General features: G+C 45.5%; 1 protein-coding gene across 1 annotated transcript in view; it reads left to right on the forward strand.

The window, feature by feature from the left end:
* The window catches only part of Dennd11 (DENN domain containing 11), a 30,022-nt gene extending 17,068 nt beyond the window's left edge, over positions 1-12,954 (forward strand). The window contains exons 4-9 of the mRNA XM_021165104.3: positions 738-891; positions 7,236-7,374; positions 9,489-9,620; positions 9,744-9,894; positions 10,722-10,790; positions 12,116-12,954. Of these exons, the coding sequence (XP_021020763.1) occupies positions 738-891; positions 7,236-7,374; positions 9,489-9,620; positions 9,744-9,894; positions 10,722-10,790; positions 12,116-12,311 (841 nt within the window). The 3' untranslated portion in view covers positions 12,312-12,954. The remainder of the gene's footprint in view (positions 1-737; positions 892-7,235; positions 7,375-9,488; positions 9,621-9,743; positions 9,895-10,721; positions 10,791-12,115) is intronic.
* The last annotated feature ends 2,916 nt before the right edge of the window (positions 12,955-15,870 follow it).

The raw sequence follows: 15,870 nt of genomic DNA on the forward strand, positions 1-15,870 counted from the left end.
GTTTCTTTAACCTAATTGGGTCCTAAGATCCATCCAAATACAGCCATCTTCTTTGGTACCAAGATTCCAGCATCTTTGGAGAAGCAAAAAAATCAACCTCTAATGTCCCCATGCAACATAAAGCGTTGACCTGGTGGCATCATTCTGTGTCGCCCAAGTGGTCTAGGACCTAAGAGTCATTGTCTTGATCTGAGGGTTGGTTGACAAGGCTCTCAGCCTGAGTAGAGGCTGTGACAGGGGTGGAGTAGGGGAGGGGAGATTCAGATTCATTTAGCTGATGTGGAAGTATGAGCCCTCAGTGGCCTTCAGTAATAACTGACCCCCTCTTCCCTTTGGGACATTGAGGGCTCAGATTCTCTCTGTTCTATTGTAACAGAACATGCATGCTCACATTCTACATAAAGCAAACAACTGTTGGCATGGAGTGTGGTTTTCTGAGTTATCTCTTCTCACAATATAAACAGTGCTTTGAGAAGTTACATGTGATCTGCAGCATAGATTGCTCAAGAATTAGACACTAGACATGGCCTGTTCCTTCTAAATGTGCATCACATGGTGCCATTGAATTTCAGACCTTGTGTTTGAGCTTTGCATAAAGCTATTCTCTAACAGTAATGGAGACTTGAAGGTAACCTCCAGGTGCAGGTGTTCTGAGTGCATCCGGGCCTTTAGCCCTTTTGGTAGAGATATGTACTTATGCTGGGCAGAGCTGCTCACTCTGCATGTGTGTTACACAGACACCAGCTGGAGATGCCGGGACATTACTCTCATCTGGCTGCATTCTATGAAGACAAGAAAGGCGTGCTCCACGCTGGCCCCGGGAGGGGTGGCAGCTTGCCACCTGTCTACTGGTTGCCTTCCATTCACCGCTATATGTATCCTGAGATGAAGGTGAGACTGGCTGTTCTCTCATGTGTCTGGGGATAGTCATTATGGGTTCATTTTTAAATGATAAAGAAATTATGCTTCAGCCTCATGCAGAATTCTGCCTTTGATAGAATTGGGTTTCATATAAGCATTTTGGGTTCATTTAAAACATAAGGTAAATGATCTTAAACAATATGCCTTCTGTGACCATGGCACAGAGCCACATATGCTGGGCCGCTCATGCTGGACTCTGAGGAGGGCGGATGCTTTTGATTGTGTCTGCTAATGTAAAGCCAAACATAAGGATGTAGAGTTTGAAGGACAGACGTAATATTTCTTAGCTATGTTATTTCTGACGTTTTATTCAGAATTTTTATTGCATCCTTTGCATTTATACTAGCATCTCTGTTTAATATCAACAGGAAATCTGGCCACACAGTAGGTAGTCACAAGATATAGAAGGGCCTAAGAACACGAATCTACTTTTTCTCCTTTCTCCCTGTTCTGTGGCTGGGCACAAGATATTTCAGTGAAGCTTAGGACTCCCTTTGTAAAGAAATAATGCATGAGTTTATAGAAGGTATCTTGGGACATTACTTAGTTAGGGTTTTATTGCAGTGAAGAGACACCATAACCACAGCAACTCTTATAAAAGGAAACATTTAATTGGGGCTGACTTAGAGTTCAGAAGTTTAGTCCATTATCATCATGGCAGGAAGTATGGCTGCACACAGGCGGCCATGGTGCTGGACAAAGAGCCAAGAGTTCTACATCTGGATCAGCAGGCATCTGGAAGATAGAGAGACACTGGACCTGAAGAGACAGTTGAGCTTCTGAAACCCCAAAGCCCACCTCCAGTGACACTTCATCCGACAAGGCCTCCAATATTGCCTGTGGGGATTGTTTTCATTCAACCCGTCCCAGGACAGGAGATGGTCACTAAAGCATTTGCTTATGTAGAAAAGAAGGGGTGCTAATTCCAGACCTGTTGGCTGGAGGTGGGGCATGATCCTACTTTCTTAGCATAGCCTATGAGTTAGACATTATGCTAACGTATCAATACTTGTTGCAGCACTCTTTTAAAAGTAAGATTAACAAGAGAAGGTTCTTTTATTAATCTTTGTTTTCTAGTTAAAGCAGTTGAAGCTTATCAATAAATGGTTTAGTGACTTGCTTTGGGAGTCAGGCAGAACCTAAACCCAGGACTGTGGCAAAGCCAGTGTTCACTCTCTGCCCTACTTAAGATGTGGACAAGAGGACACAGACATGCTCATGGGTCAAGAGCAAATTATTTAAATGAGACTGATTTTTTTTTTATGTCATTTGGCCATAGAGGAAAAAGAAAAGTAATAAGTAAGATGTTATCAGCAAAACAAGAGTGTGTTGGGTATTTAAAACTAATTCAAGGGGCTGAAGGAGCAGCCAGAGAACAGAGTAACCCTATGCATTCGGAGTCTCAGACAACGGATGCTACCTTGCATTAGGAAGCTATTGCTCCCTACCAAATCACCCAAGATTAAAAGCTTCTAGAAGTCCATGTGTATGATCCCATGGTTTCTGTGGAGAGATACTCCAGTCATGGCTTATCTGAATCCAAGATTTCGGGTCTGCTGTGAGAGATTTCAGGGCTCCAGCCGTGGCACAAGGTTCAACTAGGCAAGAACCTGTTTTTCTAAGCTCGTATGAGCACCTACAGGAGCAAGTTTCTTAAGGGATGCTACACTGAAGGCCTCTATTAGTGTTTTCCCTCAGCTCTCAACCATGTGGGGCTATCTAGCTTGGCAGTTTGCTTCATCAAAGTCAGCAAAAAGAGAGTGCTAGCACAATAAAGTCAGAATGCTGTAACCTAATCGTAGAAGTGAAAGGCCTGTGTATAGCCACAATCTCTTTGTTAGAAGCAAGTTCCTCAAGAGGGAGAGGGGATTGCACAAGGCTGTAAATACCAGGGCCACAGGCCTTACCTTGGATGCTGCGTGCCATATTTAGGGCCAGGGCACAAGTAGGAGTGACATTAGGCTCAGAGCCCAGGAAGCAGGAAGGAGGGGCCTTGCATTGTCTGTGCCTGTATCTCTGAGGGATGCTCTGTTCCACTGAGCCTGGTACTTTTTAAATATATGGTCCAACTTGTGCTGAGAGAGGCTGGCAGCTAGTGTGAGAGGTGCTCCCTGCTGCTGGAGAATGAAGCAGCTGTAAAATGAAGGACGTCCACCTTTCCTCTGGTCTTCATGGCTGAATTCATGGCTCCCATATGCAGAACTTAACAAGAGACTAGGTGGCCTGGGAGTCCAGGAGATGGAGCATGCAGATTTCCTGCTCCTGATAGGGATGAGAGACGGTTGGCAAGGGGCATACGCTGATCAGAAGGATTTGGAGAATTTATTGATCAGGACACTGTCAGCCCCTTTTCTTCTGAACGAAGTTACTCTGCTATCACCAAACCCAGGGGACGGTGCCTAACATTGGACCTGAATGTTCCTAGCTTCCTCACCCCATAGGCAAAGGGGAAAAAAAGAGAAAAGATACTTGCACTTGGCTTTGCCCCATTAAAGACAACTAACTTATTAACAGACCTGTCAGACTCACAGATGTGGTAGAAAGATACTTACATAGGCTGAAGATAGAAATGTGCCTCAGTGCCACAGTCTTTATCAAAAAACAGCATGCCACACTGCCAACAATTAAAAATAAATCTTTTGTTTCAGCAGCCACACTGCTGGGATCTGCCCTTTAGATATGAAAACACCAGAAGTGTGTGTGTGTGTGTGTGTGTGTGTGTGTGTGTGTGTGTGTGTAATTTCGCAGTGTTTAAGCAGTAGAGAGCCAGAATATTCATATTGTAAATATCCATTATGAATAATAAATCAGAGCATAAGACGACAACAACAGAAAAGTCCTACCAGGTCTGTTTTTTAGCAAGGGCAGAAAACTATACCTACTATGACCATATTTTGTTGAACCATCACAGTCTCCAGCAAAACCATAATATACATATTATGTATTTTCTAGGAGGCACAGTATTCCCCTCAGAGATCCAAGCACAGGTAACATATCTGTACGGAATCCATACAGGATTTTTCCCTCATTATTCTGCAAACAGTGCTTACACTGAATCATGTAGCATTTATAGGATATTAGATATATCAGTAACCTAGAGGTGATCTAAAGTATATGGGAAGAACTGTGGCATTACATGCTAGTATTTTCTATGAATACACATATTATCTGTGAAGACAGAACAATACGAATGAACATATAGTCCTTAACGCATGTATGGCCTAAGGCCAAGGTGAAGCATGGGGAGTGGGGGGAGGGCAACGCTTCCGTGTGTAACACAGGACGGGCTTGGGGTAAAATGAGAGCACTAGAAGTCATATACAGCCAGCCCTGTATTCGTGATTCTGTATCCAGAGTCAAACAACACTTCTGCACTAAACACATACAGGTTTTGTTCTCATTATTCTGCTAAAAGTACTATACAGTGTTTTACATAGCATTTATAGAGTATTAGGTATATCAATAATCTAGAGGTGATTTAAAGTATAGGGGAAGAACTGCTAGTACTCTTTTCATTTTATATAAGAGACCAAGTAGCCACAGGTTTTGGTGTCTGGTGAGTAGATCTTAGGAACCAGTCCTCCATGGAGACTGAGCGTCCAGGACATGAGTGCATTCGCTTTTTTTTTTTTTCCTTTTCTTTTTTATTAGCTATTTTCTTCATGTACATTTCAAATGCTATCCCCAAAGTCCCCTATACCCTCCCCCCACCCTGCTCCCCAACCCACCCACTCGTGGTTCCTGGCCCTGGCATTCCCCTGTACTGGGGCATATGATCTTCACAAGACCAAGGGCCTCTCCTCTCACTGATGGCCGACTCTCATTGATGGCTGACTAGGCCATCCTCTGCTACATAGTGCATTCACTTTTTATGGAAGATCATGTACATGTTTACAATGGGAAATTTTTATTGTTCTTTGTAAAAGCCCGAGAGAAACAGGCTCAGATGTAAAGCAAAGTAAGAGAATCACTGATCTCACTGTGCTGTGAGCAGGTACGGTGCAGAAGGGTATGAGTTCTGTGACTAATCTCCAGGAGAGAGGAGGACACCCTATGGTGGCTATCTCAGCACTTCCTTGGCACAGGCCTACATATGGGCCCTGAGGCACTAGCATTGCCTCATCTCCAGGCAAATTTACATACACACTTCCTTCTGCCAAGACTGTGCCCTCCCGACTCATCATGTTGACGCTTAGATGTCACTTCCATCAGGAAGCCTTCACCATCTACCAGAATGCAACCAAGCTTTCTCATTTGCCCCCAATGGCTGCTGTCCTTCCCCATCATGCTGTCTCCCCAGGCTCTACTCTAGTTGCTTTTTGACTTGGGCTGCTCTCCAGTTAGCTGCGGAAGTCAGGGCCTGAGTGTCTTTATTCACTGTTGAAACTAGAATACGTAGTGCTTTGGCACAAAGTAATCACTTAGGAGATAGTTCTTGTTAATGGGTATGTGTGTCCATGAATGAACAAATACATGATGAGAGTTTGGGATAAATAATTTATTCTAGGACACACTTGCCCAAGCCCCATCAGACCTGTGTGTAATGTATGCCAAAGGCCTAAAGATGGCAGAAGGAAGGTAGGGAGGAGTGGGTTGTGCTCTGGCTGCCTTCTTGTCTGTCTGATGTTTGTCTCGATAGAAGATAGTGACTAAAGAGATCTGACCAGTCTTGCTCAACTTGAGTCCTCTCTCCTGGTGACTGACTGACATATAGAGAGGAAATGGGCCAAGAGTCACAGTGGTCATGCTCGGGAAGGAGGGTGGCTGTGTATGCAGCATGGGGCTGGTGAATCGGGTGTCAGGGTGGAGGGTGGACGTTGCTTTGGAAAGAAAATTCCTCCACCAAGTAGTCTAGTAGAAGCTTTGGAGATGGAGGACAGCTAGTGGAGGCAGAGTGCAGGGGCTGCCCCAGGGCTGGCTTAGTGCTTGGGTGCTCCACACATCTCTCAGCCTATTAAACTCAGTGTGTACTTTAGAGAGCTGCCCACCTTCAGAACTTGGCTGGCCCACCTTTTGTATGGCAGATGAACACTCTTAATGCCAACAACTAAGTATCAAAGTAGCTTTCTGAAGTATTCACAGGCCTCTGATTTGAAGCCTCTAGTCTGCCAGTGACGCCAGTATTTTCTGTGTTGGCTGTTCTAGCCGTAAGTCACTCATGTCTTGGCTCAGGTTGTCCTTAAGCTGGGTGAGGTAACCCATGGTCTGGTCTCATTATACAGACTAAGAAAGCAGACTGGAAACATTGGGTCACTTTTCCAGGCTTCCCTGTCAGCAGATTTCAGAGGCAGAGTGCAATTTCTCAAGCTTACACTCTTAAGTCCCTTCCAGAAGGTAGCTCTCAGGGAGGGGGCCTCCCTGAAGTTATCATTCCAAGGAAGTTGGTTAGAATTGAAGTTTACTAGAGGGAGTCATGGGGCCCTTGTACCCTCCTTGCCTGTAACTGCTGCAGATACCTTGCTGTACAAGGTAGTCACCTGGTCCCTGCATCCTTTGAAACCCAACTTCAAACTGTTTGCTTGTTGCTGTATCATGTACGATCCTGGTGGTTTTGTATTGAAGGCCCGTTTATGTGTATCTGTGTACCTGTGTCTGTGACAGACAAACAGACAGACACACATACACACATGAAAGCTTGGATCCCCTGGGTCAGGAGCTGCAGGTATTTGTGGGATGCCTGTTGCATGGGTGTTGTAATCTGAACTCATGTTTTCTTTTTTTTTTTTATTATTATTTTATTTTATTTTATTTTATTTTTTGAACTCATGTTTTCATGATTATACAGTAAGCACACTGAATCACCAAAGCTACTTTTATTTTTTTTTGGTTCAGTTGTCATTCATACACACACACACACACACACACACACACACACACACACACACATATATATATATATATATATATATATATATATATATATATAATATTATATTTTTACACATATATATTTTTTCCACTTTATATCCTGCTCACTGCCCACCTCCTGGTCACCTCCTCCTACCATCCTCCCTCAACCCCCTTCTTCTTCTCCTAGTGGGTGCCCCCCCCTTAGTTTAAATAATAAAATTCAGCTGTTTTCTCTTCATTTCTATCCAAAGTGTTTATAGTCCTTAAATTTCAAACTTCATTCTGTCAGGGGAGCTGATGCATTGTAGAAATCCACTTTAAAGAAAAATTTAAAGCATCAGATGATCATTTTGTGTGGAAGCAACTATCTCTTCATGCTTGCTGGTGCTTTGGAGTTTTTACAGAAGGCTGTTTCACAGTGGTAACCTCTAACAAGCTGTCCACCTGTCCTTGTATGTTTCCAGATCACACACCCTGCTGGCTGTATGTCTCAGTTTATTAAGTTCTTTGGAGAACAGATCCTCATTCTTTGGAAGTTCGCCTTACTTCGAAAGCGCATTCTGATATTTTCTCCCCCACCTGTGGGTGTCGTGTGCTATAGAGGTAACCAATAGCCCAAGTGAGGGGCTCTTCCTAAATGCCCAGTACATATGCCCTCATCCTTTAGTTGTTGACCAACTTTGGAAGAGTTTGGGTCATTTCAATGGGATCAAGGCTTCTGATGGGAATTAGAGTATAGAGTCTGGAGGCAATGAAGATGGATGGGGAGGGGGCTTACCTTAGTATCTTCGAAGAGATAAGTGTCTGGGTTGAAGCCAGAATGGTGGATTGTGGGTAAGAGGTAAACTGGATCAGGTTAGCTGAAGTATGCAGGGGTATGGTTGAAGAAGAGTCTAGGATGATAAGGATCATGAGGAAAGTGGGGGTGTTGTGATCATAAAAAGAGGAAGAGCTATAAGAATATATTCTGGCACAGTGTGGGGGAAGAGGGTGCCTCAGTGGGCCTATGCCAAGGTATCCCTTTCCCCTGAGGGAAACAGACACACACCGATATAGTATAGAATATAGAATAGAATTTATTTAGGGCATGGGAAGGGGAGTTAAGAGGGTAGCAGAGGCAGAGAAAGGCAGAGAGAAGGAGAGAGTAGAGAAATGGGGGCCATGTGGAGAGACGGGGGAAGGGAATAGGGAGCAAGGGGGCAAGAGGTAAGAAAGAGGCAAGAGCATAAGGGAGAGAGGAGGGGCCAAGCAGCCCCTTTTATAGTGCCATGCCTACCTGGCTGTTGCCAGGTAACTGCGAGGAGGAACATACCTGGCTGCTGCCAGGAACTGTGGGGATGGAGCTTAGACAGAATGCCAACAGAGGGACCAAAGAGTAATGAGTTGTTTGGTGGTGGGCTAACTTGGGGCGTGATTGGTGTTCACTATTTGAGACATTTCCAGGGAGATGTTCATCAGGCAGTTGTGTGATTGGGTTAGGATCTCTGGGGAATAGCTGGGCTTGAGAGTGACATAAAGCCTATGTAATAACCTTGGAATGACAGCATCACCTGGAGAGAGTGAGGAATGAAGGTGCCAGGTGTAAGAGGTTGGTCGATAGTGGCTCAAGGGCAGGAGACTGAAGGAGAGCACGGAAAGGGGAGGACCAGAGGATGGGAGGTTCTATCGAGCCAGAGCCTTGAGGAGGGAGAAGGCCAGTCAGGTCAGTGAGAAAAATTCAGCATCTATTTGGTGATAAATTATCAATGAGAACTTTAAGATATCAGGTTCTGATATAACTGTCTCCTGAGGGCCTTTGCCAGTGCCTGGCAAATACAGAAGTGGATGCTCACACAATCATCCATTGGATGGAGCTAGAGAAAGTACCCAATGAGCTGAAGCCCCATAGGAGGAACAATATGAACTAACCAGTACCCCCAGAGCTCCTTGGAACTAAACCACCAATCAAAGAAAACACATGGTGGGACATGTGGCTCTAGCTGCATATGTAGCAGAGGATGGCCTGGTCAGTCATCAATGGGAGGAGAGGCCCTAGGTTCTGTGAAGGTTCTATGTCCCAGTATACAGGAATGCCAGGACCAGGAAGAGGGAGTGGGTGGGTTGGGGAGCAGGGGAAGGGGGTAGGGGTTTTCGGAGGGGAAACTAGGAAAGGGGATAACATTTGAAATGTAAATAAAGAAAATATCTAATAAAAAAAAAAGATATCAGGTTCTGCAGTGGGGCCCTGAAGATTTTCCAAGACTACCCGGTTATAGGATAGGTAGCACAAACAAAGCCTTCTCTGGCTTCTGAGACAACTTCCCATTGGCCTAGCTAAACGCTCGCTCGAGGCTGGGAAGGTTTGTTTGGGCTCATGGTTCTCAGAGTCCAAAAGAATGACACTGGCTTTTGGATTTGGTCAGCTTTTGAGGCCTCATGGTGGAAGAGATCATATATGGAAGAGGGCATTGGGGAGGGAGCAAACTCACTTATAACACTTTAGAGATAACTTTTTATAAGGGTAGCACCTCTGTGACCTAATTCTATCTTAGGGACCCTAATCTCCCAATATTATTATACTGGTGACCAAGCCTCAATATGGGGTTTGGCAAGAACCAACAACACAATGTAACAGCTTCATGTAGGACAACTGTTCTGAGGTATCGACCTGCTTGGTCTTGGGTGGGGGAGAAAGGAACAGGAGGAAAATTCCTCACTCTGGTGTCCCCCTCTTACAGTGTACTGTTGCTGTTGTCTGGCCAATGTGTCCCTGCCTGGCATTGGGGGCACCATCCCTGAGTCCAAGCCTTTCTTCTATGTGAACGTGGCTGACATTGAGAGCCTGGAAGTTGAGGTGTCCTATGTAGCCTGTGAGTATGGGGACCTCCCCACCTCTCCCTGTGATGTTTAATTCTGTAGTAGTGAGATTGCACTGGCTTGTGTGTGTTTGTGTCCCTTTGGGGTTCTTACCTCATTTATCCTGGGCTCCAAAGGTACCACAGAGAAGATATTTGAAGAGAAGCGTGAGCTGTACGATGTGTACGTGGACAACCAGAATGTAAAGACACACCATGACCACCTGCAACCCCTGCTGAAGATCAACAGTGCAGACAGGGAGAAGTACCGTCGGCTCAATGAGCAGAGGTGAGACGGCTCATCTGTCAGATGCGTGTCCTGTGTGCTAGTGAGTGCAGCCCAGGCCAGTGCTGTGCTAAAAGGGACTTGCAGGCCAGTCACAGCAGCACCCTAAGCAGGATGGTCCCGCGAATCTGCGAAAAGCCCACTCTATCACCACTTGAGCTTTCCCAATCTCCTGTGCTTTAGAAGGCTGGCATTCCTCCATCTTGCCCTCACACATGGGGGGTTCCTGATGGACTTAAGACTCTAAACCCCAGTGAAGGAACCAGTCACACTACCTCTCAGAAACACCCCAAAGACCTTTGCCTGTATGTTTGGAATACCCACTGACTGAGCATCTACACTGTGTGGACCCATTAGGAAGCTTGTGTATGTACACTGTTCCATGTAACTCTCAATTGTTTATGCTACAAAATGAAGAGTTAGCATATAATATGTACTATATATATATATATATATATATATATATATATATGTAATATATATATATATATATATATATGTACTATATATATATATATATATATATATATATATATATATATATATATATAACATGTATATAATATATAATACAATATTTGTCCCAGTCAGTGGACAAAACAGTCCCATGACTAATGGGGCAGGCAGGGCGGGGGACCATTAGCAAAATGGGCAATAGATCCTGGGTTTGAGTCCAGGTTCTGTTCCTTGTTTACTCAACTTCAGGCCTGGCACAACTCTGTGAGGTACCACTTCCTGAGAGATACAGCCATCATTGGTGCTTGTTGCTGCCAATTACCTAATTGGATGTAGTGTCCACTGGAGTCTGATGGTGTTCCTGCTTCCAACAGGCAGATGCTGTTGTACTCCCAGGAAGTTGAAGGAGACTACAGCCCTTGTGAAGAGGACCTCTTTGTGCTGTGAGTCAGCCTGGGTGTCAGCTGTGGGGTTCTGGGAATGCTTTCAGTACCAACTTCTGCAAACAACTTGCATCCCTTCCATGCATCCCACTGCAGCGGAGGGTGACTGTCATCATCCTTGGGCTCTCAGTGCTCTGTCCTTAGAGGTAACCTGAGTGGCTGAAGAGACAGGGCAGGCCCTGGAGAAGCGGGGATCCTGCAAGTGCATTGTATTAAACATTTGTATCCAGAATGTCGCCACATAGCTGTCCATCTCTCCACCCTCTCACCCACTGCCTCCTCTGAAAAGACCAGGGTTTGTTTTGTTTTGTTTTTTTGTGCTGAGTATTATGAGATCATCTGAAAATCCAACTTTTGAATGCAGTGTAATCTCTCTTCCCCAGATCTGGTAGCCACGGAAAGGGCCAGCTCTTTCCAGTACACATTATACTCAAGTGGCCACTGGAAGTCCTGTTTCAGAATTAGAGTGCAACTGTAATTGAAGTAGAAACAAATCTCCTGGAGAGGCCCTAGTTTTGATGAGGGCATCTCTACAGAGGTTGATCCTGTTCTTGAGGCTCCTTTCTAATGCATGCACACTGTGTGAATGGGCAGACACAGTCTAGTTAAGCCATTTTGGAATGTCTGTAGAAGGTCCCCAATCCCCCAGACAGCATGGCTGAACTAATGTCTTTCTAAGCTGTGACTCTGAATCCTGTTTTATGTATGCTCTTCCTCCAGACACCCCTCCCAAATAGAGCAAACACGAAGAGGGTGTGGGCTGTGCCAGGCTCAGTCAGTATGGCTTGCCGGCCCTTTCCACACTGCTGGCTTCAGAACTGCTGTGCCCGCTCCAGCCCCTCTGAGTTCTCCTTTTCTAGGCACAGCATCAGTGACCACAGACAGCTGCAAGGCCGGTGCACAACCCTGTGCTCTCCAGTGAGGCCTGTTGGCTCTCAGTTGCTGTGGTCTAGTCAGGGCTTTGAAAAGTGTGCATATTTAGTCTCAGTCTTGAAGTCTCAGTCTCAGAACTGCATCATCAGGTTCTGTGTCTTCACTCACTTTCCTGAAGGTTACTCAGAGGGAGTGACATTGTCTATGGAACCTCTCCAAGGGGCTATGTTTAAAGCAGGAAGACAGCAGTCAGGCCCTCATCCATAGAGACACTACAATTCTTGCTGTGTGTTTTCCTTGCTGGCCTCATTCACACTAGTTTTTATCCTCTTAAAAATTGTTACAAGTTTGGAAGGCTTGTAAAAGTACACTACCCAAGCACAGACGGGGCTCTGCTTGTTTGGGTTATCTAGATGAGCTTCTTGTCTTCCTTTCCTGTCTTGGAAATGCAGGTTTTTCCTAGAGCAGAACAACCGGATTTTTCAGACTCTGTTGGAGGTGTCAGCCAGCCAAGATAAAACTCTAACAGCGGAGCATGCCCGAGGCATGGGACTGGATCCCCAGGGAGACAGGAGCTTTCTCATGGACCTGCTGGAGGCCTACGGCATCGACGTCATGCTGGTCATTGACAACCCCTGTTGTCCTTAGGAAGCATGATAGGACTGGTGGTGAGACACTCACTTGTGTGGGGTGACAGGAGCCTGGAGTGCACCCCAGGCCCTCAGCAGCTTCAGTTTTAATTAAGTTGACACAAAGGACTGTTTATACTTTCCAACACATGAAATTTTTGCCATTTTCTTTCTGTGCTTCAGCCCCGGGGCTGGGGTGAGGCTGCCTGGGCTTGCAGCCTCTGGTTGGACATGGGAATCTACTGTCTTCCACTGCTGCTTCTTTGGGTTTAGTCTTAGGAGTTCTGTGAGTCAGAGTCAAACTCTGGGATGAACTGTTCAGAAAACCTGTATGTCTTCGTTTGCCTTTGTTGCATATGAAAATAAGATAGCTATGTGTCCCCGTATGGCCTTAGGTGTTCATCTGCTTAAAGACAGAAACTAATTAGATGACCTTTCCACCAAGTTCAAGGAGTCAAGTTAGGATCACCTAGTTGTGAGAGGGCAAGTCTGAACCTTCTCTGTTCGATGGCGTAGAGGGACCACCACGAAGGAGGAAAAAAAATAGAATGGCAGGGAAAGAATTCTTGAAATCCTTCCTAAAGTAAGCTATGAGTTATAGCATCCACCCTCCCCACTGCACCCCAGTCCTCTTGGTCAGTGCTGAAGGGTGGTGCTGGCCCTGAGCTTATAGACTCATACGCGTTGAATATCCTCTTGAACTAACTAACAGGTTCAAATAGGTAAGGGAAGTTTTCAGTTTCTCTAAGAGCTCTGTGGAGGGATGGTACACAGTCCTACAGCAGATACTTCTGATGAATTCTGAAATATAGCCAGGGCCCAAGCTGGTTAACTCAGGTTGCGATGTGATGTTAACAGGTCTCTTTACCAATTTGAAACTCTCACAGACATCTCTGAAGTAGAGACAACATTCCTTAGGCTAAGCAAGGAACCTAACAGATTTGATAGGAAAAATATAACAGTGCCTCCCACCCAAGAGAATAGCTGGAAAACCCAGACTAACAACCATGCCTGCTTCTTTTTGTCTGCGATGGGACTGCGGTCACTTTGTTCTTTGGGGCTGGGATACTTTGGACTCATGCACAATGTTGGAGGGCAGCTGTGAACCATATTCAGAAAGCCATGTGAATAGCTAGCTAGCCAGCCATCAAACATCCATGTCTGTAGCTAAAGAGCAGCCAGGTTGATGCCCACAGCAGAGAGAACTTCAAAGGGAGGGTCCATGCCTCTTAGTTCTGGGTTCTTGAGGCTTATTACTTAGCTCAAGTATTTTCACTGTAGCTCCTTGATAAAAAATCCAAGAGTGAAGAGGTTGGTGTGTGAGAGAATGCCAACAGACACTGATGAGTCAGGGTAACGTCTTTCTGTAAATATATAAATAAGTTTAGGCACTGACATAAACTGTTCCATCTAATTGATTTTTCTCCTCTGCAGTGTGGGTTTAGCCATCATTCCAGTAACACAATGTTTACAGAAAACAGCTGTGCTCAGTGGCTGAAGTTTCTCCTGCTTTGTCCTTAGGGCTACCTTTTCCTCTTGCCCCAGGGCTGAGCAGTGGGGACTACCTGATGCTGATGGAGCAATACTTCCTTTGGTCTCTAATGCTCAAAGTCAGGGGTAGATAGCCAGAGATAGGAGCTTCCAAAGGACTGGAAGACTCTCTTCAGAATTCACTGAAGAGAGGCTAAGCAATTGGATCCATAGACCTAACAGATTTGACAGGGAAAATATAACAGTGCCTCCCATCCAAGAGAATAGCTGGAAATCCCAGACTAACAACCATGCCTGCTTCTTTTGGTCTGTGATGGGACTGCATTTGTTTGTTCTTTGGGGCTGGGATACTTTGGACTTCATTCAAATGAAGCCCCCGTTTCTGAGAACCTCCCTAGAGCCTTCTGTATGCCAGCACTGTTTGCTGTGCTGTTGAGGCAGCAAGCTGAGAACTGCTAATGAAGGTGAGAAAGGCTGTCCGTTGTCAACTTGGGCTTTATGGGTTCTTTTTAACTGAACAGCTGTGTTAGGTCTTAGGCTCTGGGCTTGCTAGCCCCCAGAAGCAGAACTTCTTGTTCAACATCTCCTTCAGTCTTTCCTTACCTTGCCAGTTTCCTCATAGGGCCAGAACATGGCACAGGTGTCTGTGTGGCCGACAGTGTGTATGTTAGCACCCCTTGTACCCTTTGCCCCCTTTTATCAGCTGCAGAGTAAGTCTTAAGATGTGAGCCCAGTCCACATCACTATGAAGTCATACCAGACTGCTCCCCCCCCCACCCCCGTGGCAGTGGGCAGATGCAAGTCTGCATAATATTCTGTGAGTTTCCTATGAAGGGAAGTAGTTTGTGTAGAACTATATAGGAATCTCTTTACAGTGACACAGTGACAGCAGAAGCTAGTAGCCACAGGACGTGCTTGCCCGTCACTCTTTTTTTTTTTTTTTTGGTTTTTCGAGACAGGGTTTCTCTTTATAGCTCTGGCTGTCCTGGCGCTCACTTTGTAGACCAAGCTGGCCTCGAACTCAGAAATCCGCCTGCCTCTGCCTCCCGAGTGCTGGGATTAAAGGTGTGCGCCACCACGCCCAGCCCGTCACTCTTGAAATACTTTCTGAAAACCCATCTGGCTTTATTTGGAAGAAGTTAGTTCACATCCTTCATAGCTTTCTGACCATTAGCAGAGACAAGCATTTTTTTAAACACTGGCCTCTAGGAAGGGGGCTAAAATCTCAGATGTGGGTCCTGCCCTGCCATTCTGCTGGTGGCTCCATCAGACCCCTGCCAGAGCTGGCAGAGCCCTTCTGGGGAGCACTAATCCCCTCCTGTACCATGCTGGGAACCATGTGTTAACCTGGAAGCACTTGCTGACTTGTACTGCTGACTATTCAGTCATTTTTAAGGTAGAAGAAATTTCCAATGGTAACAGTCTTCAGGGGACCTGACATTGGGGTTTTGGATATGTGGACATCCATGTTAAGTACAACATACTGAGTAGAACAAGAGCCTCTTAAAGTGGATGTTTTCACTTTTGTCAGCAGATGGTAATACCCAGCTAGTTGTTGCCTGGCTCAGGACTCTTTCCTCAGAAGCAGTAAAAATAGCAGAGCTTATTATCTCCTACCAGTCTATAAAGGAAGGCCAAGTCATAGCCTGGTATTAGTGTTAGCTTTAAACATGAAGCCCTCCCTGTGCTGGGCATGGATCCAGGCCAATGTTGGTGTCCTACCTGGGGCCCATATGGTTCAATCAGTTAGGAGTACAATGTGACAGGAGGTGTTTGCCTCCCACACCTCCCACCCACTCTGGCTTCTGGAGACGGGCTGGTTTCATTGCTGGGATAGAAGTTAGGATAAGAACCTGAAACTATAACTTACCTTGCTGGAAACCATGGAAAGGTGAGAGTGACGCTCAGATGCAATCATGCCACATGCTTCATGGGAAGGTTTGCTTACACAATTACCTAATATATCTTAGCTAGATGATAAAGGAGGCAAGGGGGACGAACCTCCTGTCTTGAGGAACTGAAAGCCTATCAATGCAGAGAGGTAAGATGGACTTACCCTTCCACGGAAGCTTTTGGGGAGACTTCTC

Source organism: Mus caroli, unplaced genomic scaffold (genome assembly GCF_978045245.1).
Source record: "Mus caroli unplaced genomic scaffold, Mus_caroli_1 scaffold_7, whole genome shotgun sequence".
Classification (NCBI taxonomy): Eukaryota; Metazoa; Chordata; class Mammalia; order Rodentia; family Muridae; genus Mus; species Mus caroli.